At 39.4% G+C, this 17,042-nt stretch overlaps 1 protein-coding gene across 1 annotated transcript in view; it reads left to right on the top strand.

The window, feature by feature from the left end:
* Positions 1-1,623: 1,623 nt before the first annotated feature.
* FKTN (fukutin) overlaps positions 1,624-17,042 on the top strand; it is a 65,326-nt gene continuing 49,907 nt past the window's right edge. The window contains exons 1-3 of the mRNA XM_021691473.1: positions 1,624-1,734; positions 9,476-9,604; positions 12,115-12,302. Coding sequence (XP_021547148.1) covers positions 12,198-12,302 — 105 coding nt within the window. The 5' untranslated portion in view covers positions 1,624-1,734; positions 9,476-9,604; positions 12,115-12,197. The remainder of the gene's footprint in view (positions 1,735-9,475; positions 9,605-12,114; positions 12,303-17,042) is intronic.

Here is a 17,042-nt window from a genome sequence, read left to right on the forward strand (position 1 = left end):
ATTCACATTTTTAACTGGCATCCTATATTTTATCGGGCAAATTCACTCTTTAAGAAACAGCTCAGCTGGTGCCTCTCCAATTCTTGCCCCACCTCCTAAAATCTCATGTCGCCTCACTGCAGTTGTTACGTAGGCAGGCGATGGAAAGGGCTTTGGAAAGCTAGGAAATCCTCAGGGATCAGTAAACTTTGGACGGTGAAAATGTGGCAGGAGCCCTAGACATGCAGAGGTCGGAGTCAGTTCAATGCGATCGTCTCCGACAGCTACCGCAATAGCCACGGCTCTGTACTTGACGGCACCTTTTGCAGCAGTTGCTGTGAATGCCGTAAAGCGGAGTTGCCGCCGCTGTTGGGTGAGGTAAGGTGTAGATGACGCCTCTTGGTCGCGGGGGATGGGAGGGTGCCTTCAGACAGGTATCGTCGGTGGCTCTGGTGCCCTCACCGGGCATCCCCCAGCATTCTGAGCACCCACCTCCCCCAGCCCCCCAGCGGCCGAGGGGGCCACAGGCTGAGCGCGCTCCGGGCGGGGCGGGGGCACTCTGAGTCAGTTCACCACTGGGGCAGTCCTTCCCACGCTCCTGGGCGTGTCAGCAAGTAAAATCCGCATCCTGGGACAGGCTCAGTTTTGGAGAGCGATCCAGACCCTCGTAGGACTTTGCCTGACGTTTGAGCAGGGCCGTGAAAGCCATCTCAGGATTTGCGAGAGGACAGGCACTGGGGGGTGGGGGGGTGGAGAGCACTGCAGGTTGTGGGCCCAATGTGTGCAAGGGTGCAGAAGCATGAAAGGAACGACTGGGTTTGGGCAGCACCGCGTACATATTCGGGTAATGGCTGGAGGAATGGGTGCAGAGAAGGGAAGGCTAGGAATGTGGCGGCTGCTAACGTCGGGTCTCAACCGGGAAGGACCTTGCTGCTCTCTGACTGTGGAGTTCTTCCACCGGCACTGGGGAACTACAACAGTTTTATAGAGAGGGATAATTTTTTTTTTAAATTTTACTGTGTTATGTTAGTCACCATACAGTACATCATTGGTTTTTGATGTGGTGATCCACGATCCATTGTTTTCGTATAACACCCAGTGCTCCATGCAGTACGTGCCCTCCTTAATACCCATCACCGGGCTAACCAATCCCCCCTCCCCCCTCCCCTCTAAAACCCTGTTTGTTTCTCAGGTCCATAGTCTCTCATGGTTCATCTCTCCTTCCAGTTACCCCCTGCCTATTTTTCCCTTCCTTCTAATGTCTTCCATGATATTCCTTATGTTCCACAAATAAGTGAAACCATATGATGATTGACTTTCTCTGCTTGACTTATTTCACTTAGCATGATCTTAGAGAGGGATAATTTAATTAACCATCTCTCATTTTGATGCTTTCCCTGTGGGTTCAACTTTTAGTTCATTTGGAGGAATATTTACTGAACCCCTTTTTGTGCTTCATAATGGATGGATGCTGCTAGCCATGCTAAAGTTTCACATGGCTTTGATGTCTGCCTTTTGTTTGCACTGTCAGTTGGGGGGATGTCTGGAAAGACTGGATATGTGTAGAGGTGGTTGTTACAGGCTTTGAATAGGAGTGAGGAGAACTGGGTTCAGAATTCATCACCATCAGTTTCTCAGGTAACATGAGGCAAGTCACTTCTCTCAGGGCCTTAGTTTTCTCAGATGTAAAAAGAGGACCTACATGATGTCAGGTTCTTTCTACTTTTGAAGATAGCAGGTTTCCAAAGAATAAAGGTCAGCCTATGAACAGATATCAAAATGATCGATGGAGCAGTGCATTAGGGATTGGGAAATGAGGGAGGCCTAGTAGAAAAGACTGGGATACTCTGGGGTTGGGTAAGGTTTGAATCATCAGGAACCATCTCTGTTGAGCACCTTGGGTAAAGATAGAAAAGTCAAGGAAGAGGCATTCATATTTTATTTATTTATTTATTTATTTAACTTATTTTAGAGGGTGGGGGAGGGTCAGAAGAGGAGGGAAACAGAGGATCTGAAGCAGACTCTGCGCTGAGGTGGAGCCTGTGGAGGGGCTCAGGGCTTGATCTTATGACCTGAGATCATGACTTGAGCCCAAACCAGGAGTCGGACATTTAACTGACTGAGAGACCCAGGTGCCCCGAGGCATTCATATTTTAGAGTCTGTTTCTGGCTAGGTTTCAAGGGCATAGAGGACTTGGGAAGGATGGCACTGGATATCAAAGGAACCCCAAGTGGAAAGAAAGTGCAGTATGTGTGAAAAGGAAGAAAAAGGAGTAAGAGACATGTCAGCAATATAGGACTTGATTTCTTGTATCTAGGTGATTGATTCTTAGAACCTGGGTTTTGAAAAAGTGAATTTAAGTGCCGTTGACAAAAATAAGCATTTTATCAGAATTCTAACATGCAATAATGTATTGGCAGTAAGGTGATTCAGGTTGTAGCTCTGGAGGTTGCCAAGAATTAGCTTCTTGGGCTATCATTTAATTCTTCTAGAACCTATTCTCTGTAAAATGATATTGTTGGACAAGGTGGTCTCTCCTCTAAAGCCTGTAAAACTTGAGTCTAAGAATGGAGAACAACCTTCTGAAATGGGGGAGGGAGATGGTTGATGGAGAATGAAATGGTTCATTTTGAACATACTGAATTTGAGGTGTAGGAAATAGAGTTGGAAATATAGGCAGATGGAGTTCATAGACTGGAACTTAAATAGTGAGTTTTCTCTCAGAGGTGGTAGTTAAAAATCTGGAAGTAAATTTGCTTTGAGGGATAGATTCTAGAGTAACTAGGGGATGCGCCCATTTATGGGTGGCCAGAAAAATGACTGAAGGAGACACGTGGCTCTCAGAGCAATGAGCAAGGGCTCGTTTTAAAAAAGATTACGTGTAGCCATAGTAGGTTGTTGAGGCCAACGTTGTTATTAAAATAATTTAACAGCATTTGCAGCAAATATTAAGCACCCATTTCTGGGAACACTGGCAGAAAATAAATATAATCTCCATTGTCTATTCAGAAGTAATATCATTACATATTTATTTATTCAACAAATATTTATGTGTTTCAGGCACTGCTGGGTGCTAAGGATATACTGATGAACAAGGCAGATGTTGTTCCTATTATTCGTGCATGTAAGGGCCTTAGCTTCTAGGTCAGTGCTTTTCAAATTTTAGCATATGTAAGAATCACCTGAGGATCTTGTTAAAATGTAGATTCTAAATCAGTAAGTCTGTGGTAGGGTCTCTATGTATTTTTGACAAACTCCAACATGATGCTGATGTTGCTGGTCTGAGGACCATGCTTTTAAGTTGCAAAGATCAAGATCCTGTCTGGCAAATGTGGCAGTTATTAAACCACTGCTACTACCCACCATTTGTTTTTTTTTAACTTTTTTTATTGTTATGTTAATCCCCATACATTACATCATTAGTTTTAGATGTAGTGTTCCATGATTCATTGTTTGTGCATAACACCCAGTGCTCCATGCAGAACGTGCCCTCCTCAATACCCATCACCAGGCTAACCCAACCTCCCACCCCGCTCCCCTCTAGAACCCTCAGTTTGTTTTTCGGAGTCCATCGTCTCTCATGGTTCGTCTACCCCTCTGATTTCCCCCGCTTCATTCTTCCCCTCCCGCTACCTTCTTCTTCTTCTTCTTTTTTCTTTTTCTTAACATATATTGCATTATTTGTTTCAGAGGTACAGATCTGAGATTCAACAGTCTTGCACAATTCACAGCGCTTACCAGAGCACATACCCTCCCCAGTGTCTATCACCCAGTCACCCCATCCCTCCCACCCCACCCCCCACTCCAGCAACCCTCAGTTTGTTTCCTGCGATTAAGAATTCCTCATATCGGGCGCCTGGGTGGCTCAGTTGGTTAAGCGACTGCCTTCGGCTCAGGTCATGATCCTGGAGTCCCGGGATCAAGTCCCGCGTCGGGCTCCCTGCTCGTCAGGGAGTCTGCTTCTCCCTCTGACCCTCCCCCCTCTCATGTGCTCTCTCTCTTTCAAATAAATAAATAAAATCTTTAAAAAAAAAAAAAAAAAAGAATTCCTCATATCAGTGAGGTCATATGATACATGTCTTTCTCTGTTTGACTTATTTCGCTCAGCATAATACCCTCCAGTTTCATCCACGCCGTTGCAAATGGCAAGATCTCATTCCTTTTGATGGCTGCATAATATTCCATTGTCATCTGTTTTTATTAATAATTTCATTGCCTTTATGAAAATAATGTATGATCATTATAACAATATTGGGACAGTATAGAAAAGCATAAAGAATGATGTAAAAAATCACCCATTTCCCCCACCTAGACATTATTGGTATTTTGGTGAATAGCCATCCAGATTTTATATGTGTGCATATGTTCACACTTTATATATTGTCTTAAGTACTTGATACATTCTGAGCCCTGTGTTTGATTCTATTAGCTGTATAATTTTACTAAGCTCAGTACCCACACGTTAACCAAGCAATTAAGTACTCGCATTCTTGAGGGGAAGACTCTACTCAGTTAAAAATAACTTGGCTTAACACCATTCTGTTACTCAAAAAATGGGAAGGTATTAACATAATTAAAGCTTATAACGTGTAAGCTATAGTAAATGAGTACTTGTTAATTGACTCAGAATGAAAGACTTTTAAAAGCTTTTTTTATAACTTTTTTTTTTTTAAATATTTGAAAGTCAATTGATGTTCACATAGGCAAGGCACCCAGATGGGATGGTACTGTATCAGCGGATTCATATAAAAGAATAGTACAAAATCAGCCATAGAAGGTCTTAAAGTAGAGGAAGTGACACAAAGAGGTACGTTAGAAATAATTTGACTTTGATCCCTAAGATGGGTATTTTGAGGAAAGACTGGTAGTAGGATATTCATGTAGGAGGCTTTCTATCTAGACAGAGGTAATAAGGCCTTTAAATGAGGCTAACTATATGCAAATGGAAAAGAAATGACAGCTTTTAGAGGCACTGAGAAGGATACACAGTTTGTTGACTCATTAGATATAGAGTTAGAACCACAAAAACTATTTTGTTTTGAACATAAGTAATTGAGAATATAGGGATACTATTAACAGAATAGATGGTCAAGTCATGGAAGAAATCTGGTGTGAAGGCGGACAGTGATTCATTTTAGGTGTTAGTGGAATGTTCAAGAAGACATATCCAGCAGTCAGCTGGAATATTTATAAGTCGTAATTAACCAGTAGATTATGGGAAGTATCCCTAATAAAATGATTAAGAACAGGAGAATGTAAAGAGAACTTCCATCTGGATTTTATATCCAGGAGAGTATCGTAGGCACATTAGACGACATGGCTTTCTTCACCTTTTTACTTTGCCCTTGTAATATCAGTCCCCTCCTATCTTCACTTCCTTTCTTAGGTAGACTTTCTTATCTAGGTTTATCATTTCAGACACTCTTTGCAGAACCTTATCATTCCCTAGTCATTTAGAACGGAGTCACTATATATTTGCAATTTTTCTGGAGCATTAAATAGACCAATTTCTTTTTTTTTTAAATCCCAGGTGTCAGCATGTTGAGGTAGAGGTTATATTGCAGAGGGTTAAGAAGTAAATGAGTGTTGGGGCGCCTGGGTGGCTCAGTTGGTTAAGCAACTGCCTTTGGCTCAGGTCATGATCCTGGAGTCCCAGGATCGAGTCCCACATCGGGCTCCCGGCTCGGCAGGGAGTCTGCTTCTCCCTCTGATCCTCCCCCTCTCATGCTCTCTCTCTCCCATTCTCTCTCTCAGATAAATAAATAAAAAATCTTTAAAAAAAAAAAAAAGAAGTAAATGAGTGTTAAGCAGTTAAAGAGAATTCTTAACCCCGTGCAGTCTAACCTTAACCCCGTGCAATCTAACCTTAACCCCCAGGCTACAGATAACTCAAGAAGTTAGCCCTGAAAGAAAAGGAAATGACCAATATGAAAGACCGGCAGTATTTAGGGAAGATTGGGTAGCATCTATTGCTACTGGGCCTTTTTTTGCTTATAGCAGCTGGAAATGTTGATTTTTTTTCATGTCTTAACCTTGAATACATTTGTAGAAGCATTTTCTCTTTGTGCTTTCTAAAATGCTGCCTCATTTCTGTAATCGTGCCTTTGCCTAATTACACTGCCCTCTTCTCTGTAGGTTAGCCTCCTGTTTTATTTTGCAGTGCAAGCCATATTTGAATTTCAGTTCTGTCTGATTCATACCACCCATGTCTCCCTCTCCTTTCTCTCATGTCCCTGAATAAGTTGGGACCTAGCAGCATTGAGGGGAACAGGCTAGCACACAGCATCTGTGAACCTAAATTAGGTGTCAGGGCTGATATTTCTTGTCGGAGGGCCTCTAATGTCAAGAGAGATGATCCAGAAGGCAGGAGTAGGGAAAAGTGGAATAAAAAAGTCAGGCAGTTAGACATTCTTTCAGACAGATCCTTACTGATGATTCTCAAAGGCGTGGTGGTGGTGGTGGTCATGGGATGTCAGGTAAGCCAGGTGTCAGAGTCTTTCATTGCCATTATCTGCAAAAAAAACCAAATAATGTAAAACGGGCAAATGGGAAGCCGAAAGAACATGAAATGCTGCTCTTGGCTGTAGAGAGAGCCTGGGAACTTGTCTTGAATTCCGCATCCTGTACATTTCCTTTCACATTTGTGTATAGCTTTGATCTACCACCAGTTTTTTCCCAAACTTTTTCATGTCTTGACACATAGTGAAATTGATAATAAAGGATATAAGAACGTGTTCGTTCGTGGCTGGAGATGACCAGTTTTGGGCTCTGGCTACCCCAGGCCCAAAGAACGAGAGGATTGATAGTTCTGACACGTATAACCCATTAAAGATTCGTTGGGAAGCAGATATACCCATTCCTTTCTTCATTGCCAGTTCTCAGTTTATGGCACTAGTGATGGCAGGCTTCCATGTCATCTGAGACACATTCTGTGCTGTAATATACCATACTTACATTAGCTTCTCATATTTGCATTAGAACTTGAAGGTACTTGAGTTACTTAAACCTCCTAACTCCTCTTAGTGTCGCATTATATATTTTTCTGAAAACATTTGCTTTTTTCCCTTTATTTTCCCCTCGTTTTAATTTATTATCTCTGCAATACTTGTTCTCTTTTTCATTAGACATGATATACTGTCTTCTTTAGGAAGCTTTCCCTAAGTATAAGTAAAAAAAATACATTACTTATCCTCCCCAGAACTTTTATTATGATAGGTAAAATATAACATGTAAAAAGAAATGTATACACAAAGAATGTTTTTATTTTGCTTCTATTTTGCCATAGATCTCCATATGTTATTTTTAAATGTTTCTTGTTCAGGAGTTGGAACAAAGTATGGGCTTTAAATTCTAAAAAAAAAAAATCATTCTTTCATATTTCATATTTTGCTTTAACATAGAAGTTCCTGCAGGACAGAGTACTTTTTAAAATAGAAACTTTAAAAAATAATTTTGTGTACTCTTGAGCGTTGTGCAATGTATTTGAGTATACTTAGCATACATGTTATTTCTTTATATTAATTCAGCCAGTTTTAGACTGGTAGGGGGAATGATTCATAGGTACTAATAAGTATAATTCAAAATGGAAGGTGGTAAAAGCCTCTCCTTGTGCTCCCGTAGTAATTTGTGCCTACTCCTTCATAACAATTACACTGTTTACATTGCCCCCATATTTGCCTCTGATAGGGTCTATCACAAACTAGATGTGGGGGTGGTAAGGAATGGGGTTTGTGCATTTTGGAAAAAACTTCCATGCTATTCTTTAGGTACATCACACCTTCCATCACCATCAACATCACCGTTCTTCTTTTGAAAACTTCTACTCATCTCTAAACTCTTAGAAAATAGGAAACTGTATCTTATTTATCATTTTATCTCCAGCTCTTAGCTTTTTGTGGCATCTGTGCTTGTAAGGTAGACAGTAAATATTCCCAGCAGGAAGGTAAAACTAGGAGTTTAGAGGTAGGAGAGATTAATTTTGACTCGGAAGAGCATGAAAGACTTTATAAAAGGGTTACCCAAGAGGAGTTATGAAAAGAGGTGTTGAGCTAGTTTTATGGAAATGGATGAGAGCATTTCACACAAGAGGGATGAGCAAAAGCAGAGGCAGGTAAGTGTGGTATGTATTCCAGGAATTCTTGGGCAAAAATTTCAAGAGTGTGTGAAGTGGGAGAAGCCTACAGAATTTGCCTGTGTTCAGTCGGATTGTGAATACTCTTGTATGGAATTGGAACTTCATTTGTAGGTGGTAGAGAGTCACTGAAAAATTTTTATCATGGCATAACTTAATTCATCTATCATCAACTTGGTATATTTGTCACTGTGTAGGTGAGGTTATGGGTAGGTAGAAAGTGGAGACTGGGGCTTCAGTTAAAATTAGCGTATTAGGTACAGTTAGAGTCTAAATTAGAATGACAGTGAAGAAAGAAGAGGGAATTGATGCCAGAGATATTTTAGAGGAAAAATCACTAAGTCTTGGCCTCTCTTTTTTTAAGTATCACATTTTTCATTTTAAAGTGGTAACTACATTCCTAATAAAGAGATTGTGCTAGTGAAAAGGAATGTTTTGACAGGTGAATACTCTTCTTTTGCAATTGAATTGCCTTGGCATTTATAGAAAATAAGTAAAGTTAATTGGATATCATCTTGATAATAATAGTAGAGTTAAGTGATGATATGTGTTGGAGGTTTATTTTATGTTAAGAATTAATTATAGATTAGAGACATGTCCAAACAAGAGAACAAGACAATAATTTGGACCTTATGTTTCTATAGTAGTGTATATAGGCCTTTTATGCTTTCTTTCTATTTATTAATTCAGGCATAGAAGAGTCTCAGTTACGGCACACTCTGAATGCCACTTTAGAAAATTACATAGGAATCAGTATACAATATGTTGATGCACCATTTAATATAACTACAAGAAACTGAGCTGAAATATTGAAAATGAAGGATATTCTTCTTGTCATCTTGTGAGCTACTTTTATCAGAGTATTTGTTTTATTTTAACAGATTTTAACTGACAGCAAAAACTAATATCATCATCAGTGTTATTTTATATATGTTGCTAGTTTTTATAGTTTGAGGAAACAGAACATGATTGTGATTTATTCAGTTGTTTTTGCTCTATATTACTGTTGGTATCATTTCTCTTAAGTAGTTTGTTGACTTTATATAATATCGTGTTTGCTTCATGTAGGCTTCGGCTCTGGAAGCTCCTTTGTATTGTTTTAAAACTCTAAACCAAGACTTTTGATTTTTTAAGATGGCAGAGTAGAGACATTTATGCCCTCTTCTATCTGAAATTACCTGAAACAACAAGGAGAATGAGAGACAGAGATTACATCTTTGATGAGACCAGAAATCCTATAACCCCAAATCAAAATATTTGAGAAATGGTTATCAAATGTAAGCAGAAAGAGATTAAAAGAGGATGCTAGTAGGAAGAGATCTCAAAGCTTGCAGAGCAACGTGTGAGAGATCATCTGTTTATAGTGGGTCAGGATGTATAGGAAGGCAGTGAGAGCGTCCTTGGATTGTTTGGCTGCATGAACTAGCAGGAAAGGAAGGGCAAATGAGAAAACACAGATAAGCCATCTTTGCGGAACACACTTTCTTGGTGAGGCAAGAAGTGATGGCTAAACAGCTTTCTCTGTCTTGTTCTCAGATACATTCTCTTTGTCTCTCTCTCATTCACACACACATGTGCAAAACACTCTGTCATAAATGCTTTCTTGTACATCAGTGACTATCTTCTGGTCTAGAACCAAGCCTGCTTCTTCCTTCCACAGTCCTCTTGCAAATAACTGATCCTAGTAGAGTTCACATCGTTCACAGGTAAATAATAAAAAGGAAACAAGCACAGTATCTACACAAAAATGCTGCAAGAAAAAAGGAAAAAAGAAACAGGGAAAAACAAGTGAAAAAGAACCCATGAGAAAACTGTATTGGCCTAACAAATTTGATGAAACAATCCCTTCTTGAAAATAATAGACAAAGTTTATTGACCAGGGAGAAATAGTAAGACAACAGGATCTGATAAATCATATTCTGGCAGAGCTCAAGAAAGAAAAGGAGAAAAATAAAATCAGAAATATATGGCCATATTGGAAGCAAAAAGAATTAACATTGTTGAGAAGTCAGAAAAGGCCATGACGACAGGCTTTTGAAAGTTGAACAAAGTGAAATGAGAATGAAAAGAGATGAAACAAAAGCCCAATTGTGTTCTGGAAATAGAGAATTCAACATTAGACGAGAAAAATATTCAAACATATAACTTAAGAAACTTCCCACTAAAGAAATCTTAGTTCTACAGATCAAAAGGGCATGTAATAAAAATTAGTATATATTAACCCTTGAACAGTGTGGGGATTAGGGTCACCGACCCCCCCCCATGCAGTTGAAAATCTCTGTGTTAACTTTTGACTCCCCAGAATTTTAACTACTAATAGCCTACCATTGACCAGAAGACTTATTGATAACATAAACAATTGATTAACACATATTTTGTATATGTATTATATATCATATATTTACAATAAAGTAAGCTAGAGAAAAGACAATGTTATTAAGAAAATCATAAGGAAGAGAAAATACATTTACAGTACTGTAAAAAATCCACATATAAGTGGATCCATGTAATTCAGGCCCGTGTTCAAGAGTCAACTGTACAGTCATCAACATCAATATGTAATCTAGTTTTTAAAAAATTGGATTTCAGAGGTAAAGAGTGCATTCTCTGTTCACACCATTAAGAGGGTCAATTTACCTGTAGGGGAGTCCTGGGGGAAGGATCAGGTATTGTCAAGGGGATATTTAGCATTATAGAACAGTGGTACAAAGCCTATAAGTCATCAGGGGAAAGAAAGTATGATCTCAGCCGAACTATCAGTTGACAAGTGTATTTGAACAATGTAAGAACTCAAGGTAAATAGTATCTATAAGTTTTTTGATAAAGTATAAGAAGATGAATATCAGCCATCCAGTAGATGAATGGAGATGATTCAGCAAAAGGATTGGCAGGAAGGTAGGATGAACAAGAACAAATTAACTGTGAGATTTGTAGTAACAGAGTATAATAGAACTGTTACATGGTAGATATAACTAATAAAGTCAAGAATGAAGGAGGAGAAAAAGCAGGAGAGTAAGTATAAATTTGCTGATTTCCTCTTATTTGTCAGCTGGAGAACAAAGGACAAAAGTTTAGACATCAAGTAATGGAGGTGTTAGTATATTTAAAGGAATAAAGATGAACACTTGAAGAACTAAATATAATATGTTTAACCAAAATCAAATAGTGCATAGGAGGTACAAAGAAGTAGAACATATTAAATTTCTTATCTTAAATAGATGCAACCAAAGATGAAAGAATAAAAATTTTTATCTTTACACTTTACATTTGCAAAAAAACTGAAAACATATATGGGGTATTTATAAAAACTGACCATATCCTAGATCACAAAAAAACAACAAAAAGCTATCATACAGATGATGTTTCTTTCTTTCTTTTTTTTTTTTAAAGATTAGTTATCAGAGAGCGAGAGAGAGAGAGCACAAGCAGGGGAACAGCAAGCAGAGGGAGAGGGAGAAGCAGGCTCTCTGCTGAGCAGGAAGCCCGATGCGGGACTCGATCCCAGGACCCTGGCATCATGACCTGAGCTGAAGGCAGCCGCTTAACCGACTGAGCCACCCGGGCACCCCAGATGATGTTTCTTGACCAAAAATTTTCTCAATTTCTTCTGTGGAAGTGGTTCTTAATATGGTCAACAGCATCAGCATGGCCTGGCAACTTGTCAGAAATGCAAATTCAGAAGCCCCATGCCACATCTACTGAATCAGAAACTGTAGGAAAAGCCCCCAAATCTCTGCTGGTCAGGTTTTACAGATATCCCATTTATGTTTGTTATTTGCAGTTGTTATTTGTAGAATGCCATGATAAATATTTTTGTTCTTTCATGTTTGGTCTCATATCTAATTATTTAGGAGAGGAAATTAGTAAATCAAAGAATGTTCCGTAGAACTTTAGGTAACTTTTTCTTTGTTGTAGTGCTGGTTATTAGAGGTGGAAAAATTAAAAGTAGGTTTTGTTTCTTTAGAAATATCTTTTTTGTTTACAATATCTTTTTTGTTTACAGAAAGCAAGATTATCTTCTTACTCAAAAAAGATGAAACGAACACGGTTATTCTCAAAAGACAACCAAGTGAGCACCTTAGACTAATGAGTAGAATCAATAAGAACGTGATTTTGGCGCTTTTAACTTTGACAAGTTCTGCATTTCTACTGTTTCAGTTGTACTACTACAAGCACTATTTATCAGCAAAGGTAATATTTTTTCTCTTTTCTCATCATTAGGCAAATTAGTTTATTTTAGTACAGTGTACTTCTCCCTCCCATTCTAGGGGAGGATACTTCTCTGTCCTAGTTGACCTTGACCATGAGACTTACTTTGGCTGGTGGAATGTTATAGACATACGCAGAAATTTCAAAGGGGCTGTTATGGTATGACTTGCCCTTTGTTCATCCCTGACTTGCCAGGAGAAGAATGTGCCCTGGGTAGATCCTGTCCCTCCAGTCTGGGCCCTGGATGGGATTTATGAAGCAGACCAAAGCATAGCTTCCTGGCTGACTTGCAGATCTGACAGAAAATAAATGCATATTAGTCTTTAAGACTGGGACAAGCCCAACTGGAGCTACCCAAGCACCCCTATGAGCTATTATTTTTATTATTATCTTCAATTTTATAATCAGAAGTAGTATTTGTTATATCATGTCCATGGCATACAAATTGCCTTAGTAATAAGCACCATATTCATTAAGCAGAATTGAACAAAATAAGGCATAAAATTAAATAAAGTTCAGTAAACCTGTATACTATTAAATTTGCAAAGTTTGTATTATTTGTATTAGAGTTCTTGTTTTTTATGTTCACTATTAAAATAGGTAGAAATGATGATATCTAAGTTCTGAAATACCAAAGGTTACTTTTATTAAAAAATATGGAAATTACATTAAGCTATTCCTAATCAAGTAATTTTGCATTCTATAAAATGGAGCTTTAAATTTTATTAATTCAAAACTTTATTTAAAAGTCGCCATTTGCCAGGCATTTTGACAGGGTGATAGAAGCAATGAGAAATGGTTCCTCTCTTCCATTTATTTATAATTTGTTGGGGATGGATGCTACTGGAAGTATAGATGCTTCTTGTATGTTATTAGTGTGAAGATAAAATAGTATCTGTAAGGAATACGAGTAGTTTATGCCAACAGGAAAAAAATTCTTTATTTAAAAATAGTAGGTGTAGTTAGAGTAATAGATGCTGAAGCTCCCAACTTTTTATTTTTTATTTATTTTTATTGTTATGTTAATCACCATACATTACATCATTAGTTTTTGATGTAGTGTTCCATGATTCATTGTTTGCATATAACACCCACTGCTCCATGCAGAACGTGCCCTCTTTAATACCCATCACCAGGCTAACCCATCCTCCCACCCCCCTCCCCTCCCCTCAGTTTGTTTTTCAGAGTCCATCGTCTCTCATGGTTCGTCTACCCCTCCGATTTCCCCCCCTTCATTCTTCCCCTCCGGCTACCTTCTTCTTCTTTTTTATTTTTTTATTTTTTTATTTTTTAAAGATTTTATTTATTTATTTGAGAGAGAGAGAATGAGAGAGAGCACATGAGAGGGGGGAGGGTCAGAGGGAGAAGCAGACTCCCTGCCGAGCAGGGAGCCCGATGCGGGACTCGATCCAGGGACTCCAGGATCATGACCTGAGCCGAAGGCAGTCGCTTAACCAACTGAGCCACCCAGGCGCCCTTCTTTTTTTTTTTTAACGTATAATGTATTATTTGTTTCAGAGGTACAGATCTGAGATTCAACAGTCTTGCACAATTCACAGCACTCACCATAGCACATACCCTCCCCAATGTCTATCACCCAGCCACCCCATCCCTCCCACCCCCCACCACTCCAGCAACCCTCAGTTTGTTTCCTGAGATTAAGAATTCCTCCTATCAGTGAGGTCATATGATACATGTCTTTCTCTGATTGACTTACTTTGCTCAGCATAATACCCTCCAGTTCCATCCACGTCGTTGCAGATGGCAAGATTTCATTCTTTTTGATGGCTGCATAATATTCCATTGTATATATATACCACCTCTTCTTTATCCATTCATCTGTCGATGGACATCTTGGCTCTTTCCACGGTTTGGCTATTGTGGACATTGCTGCTATAAACATTGGGGTGCACGTACCCCTTTGGATCCCTACATTTGTATCTTTGGGGTAAATACCCAGTAGTGCCATTGCTGGATCGTATGGTAGCTCTATTTTCACCTTTTTGAAGAACCTCCATACTGTTTTCCAGAGTGGCTGCACCAGCTTGCATTCCCACCAACAGTGTAGGAGGGTTCCCCTTGCTCCGCATCCCCGCCAACATCTGTCATTTCCTGACTTGTTAATTTTAGCCATTCTGACTGGTGTGAGTTGATATCTCATTGAGGTTTTGATTTGTGGATTTCCCTGATGCTGAGCGATGCTGAGCACTTTTTCATGTGTCTGTTGGCCGTTTGGATGTCTTCTTTGGAAAAATGTCTGTTCATGTCTTCTGCCCATTTCTTGATTGGATCATTTGTTCTTTGGGTGTTGAGTTTAACAAGTTCTTTATAGATTTTGGATACTAGCCCTTTATCTGATGTGTCATTTGCAAATATCTTCTCCCATTCTGTCGGTTGTCTTTTGGTTTTGTTGACTGTTTCTTTTGCTGTGCAAAAGCTTTTTATCTTGATGAAGTCCCAATAGTTCATTTTTGCCCTTGCTTCCCTTGCCTTTGGCGATGTTTCTAGGAAGAAGTTGCTGCGGCTGAGGTCAAAGAGGTTGCTGCCTATGTTCTCCTTTAGGATGTTGATGGACTCCTGTCTCACATTTAGGTCTTCCAACCATTTTGAGTCTATTTTTTTTTTCTAAAGATTTTATTTATTTATTTGAGACAGAGAGAATGAGAGAGAGAGAGCACATGAGAGGGAGGAGGGTCAGAGGGAGAAGCAGGCTCCCTGCCGAGCAGGGAGCCCGATGCGGGACTCGATCCAGGGACTCCAGGATCATGACCTGAGCCGAAAGCAGTCGCTTAACCAACTGAGCCACCCAGGCGCCCCATTTTGAGTCTATTTTTGTGTGTGGTGTAAGGAAATGGTCCAGTTTCATTCTTCTGCATGTGGCTGTCCAATTTTCCCAACACCATTTGTTGAAGAGACTGTCTTTTTTCCATTGGACATTCTTTCCTGCTTTGTCGAAGATTAGTTGACCGTAGAGTTGAGGGTCCATTTCTGGGCTCTCTATTCCGTTGCATTGATCTATGTGTCTGTTTTTGTGCCAGTACCATACTGTCTTGATGATGACAGCTTTGTAATAGAGCTTGAAGTCCAGAATTGTGATGCCACCAGCTTTGCTTTTCTTTTTCAACATTCCTCTGGCTATTTGAAGTCTTTTCTGGTTCCATACAAATTTTAGGATTATTCCATTTCTTTAAAAAAGTTGATGGTATTTTGATGGGGATTGCATTGAATGTGTAGATTGCTCTAGGTAGCATTGACATCTTCACAGTATTTGTTCTTCCAGTCCATGAGAATGGAATGTTTTTCCATTTCTTTGTGTCTTCCTCAATTTCATTCATGAATATTTTATAGTTTTCTGAGTACAGGTTCTTTGCCTCTTTGGTTAGATTTATTCCTAGGTATCTTATGGTTTTGGGTGCAATTGTAAATGGGATCGACTCCTTAATTTCTCTTTCTTCTGTCTTGTTGTTGGTGTATAGGAATGCCACTGATTTCTGTGCATTGATTTTATATCCTGCCACTTTACTGAATTGCTGTGTGAGTTCTAGCAGTTTTGGGGTGGAGTCTTTGGGGTTTTCCACATAAAGTATCATATCATCTGCAAACAGTGAGAGTTTGACTTCTTCTTTGCCGGTTTGGATGCCTTTTATTTCTTTTTGTTGTCTGATTGCTGTGGCTAGGACTTCTAATACTATGTTGAATAGCAGTGGTGATAGTGGACATCCTTGCCGCGTTCCTGACCTTAGGGGGAAAGCTCTCAGGTTTTCCCCATTGAGAATGATATTTGCTGTGGGTTTTTCATAGATGGCTTTTATGATATTGAGGTATGTACCCTCTATGCCTATACTCTGAAGAGTTTTGATCAAGAAAGGATGCTGTACTTTGTCAAATGCTTTTTCTGCATCTATTGAGAGGATCATATGGTTCTTGTTCTTTCTTTTATTAATGTATTGTATCACATTGATTGATTTGTGGATGTTGAACCAACCTTGCAGCCCAGGGATAAATCCCACTTGGTCGAGGTGAATAATCCTTTTAATGTACTGTTGGATCCTATTGGCGAGTATTTTGGTGAGAATTTTTTTTTTTAAAGATTTTATTTATTTATTTATTTGACAGAGAGAGACACAGCAAGAGAGGGAACACAAGCAGGGGGAGTGGGAGAGGGAGAAGCAGGCTTCCCGCTGAGCAGGGAGCCCGATGTGGGGCTCGATCCCAGGACCCTGGGATCACGACCTGAGCCGAAGGCAGACGCCTAACGACTGAGCCACCCAGGCATCCCGTGGTGAGAATTTTTGCATCCGTGTTCACCAAGGATATTGGTCTCTAATTCTCCTTTTTTATGGGGTCTTTGTCTGGTTTGGGGATCAAGGTAATGGTGGCCTCATAAAACGAGTTTGGAAGTTTTCCTTCCATTTCTATTTTTTTGAATAGTTTCAGAAGAATGGGTATTAATTCTTCTTTAAAAGTTTGGTAAAATTCCCCTGGGAAGCCATCTGGCCCTGGGCTTTTGTTTGTTGGGAGATTTTTGATGACTGCTTCAATTTCCTTAGTGGTTATAGGTCTGTTCAGGTTTTCTGTTTCTTCCTGGTTCACTTTTGGTAGTTGATACATCTCTAGGAATGCATCCATTTCTTCCAGGTTATCTAATTTGCTGGCATAGAGTTGTTCATAATATGTTCTTATAATTGTTTGTATTTCTTTGGTGTTGGTTGTGATCTCTCC

Source organism: Neomonachus schauinslandi, chromosome 13, assembly GCF_002201575.2.
Source record: "Neomonachus schauinslandi chromosome 13, ASM220157v2, whole genome shotgun sequence".
NCBI classification, from domain to species: Eukaryota; Metazoa; Chordata; class Mammalia; order Carnivora; family Phocidae; genus Neomonachus; species Neomonachus schauinslandi.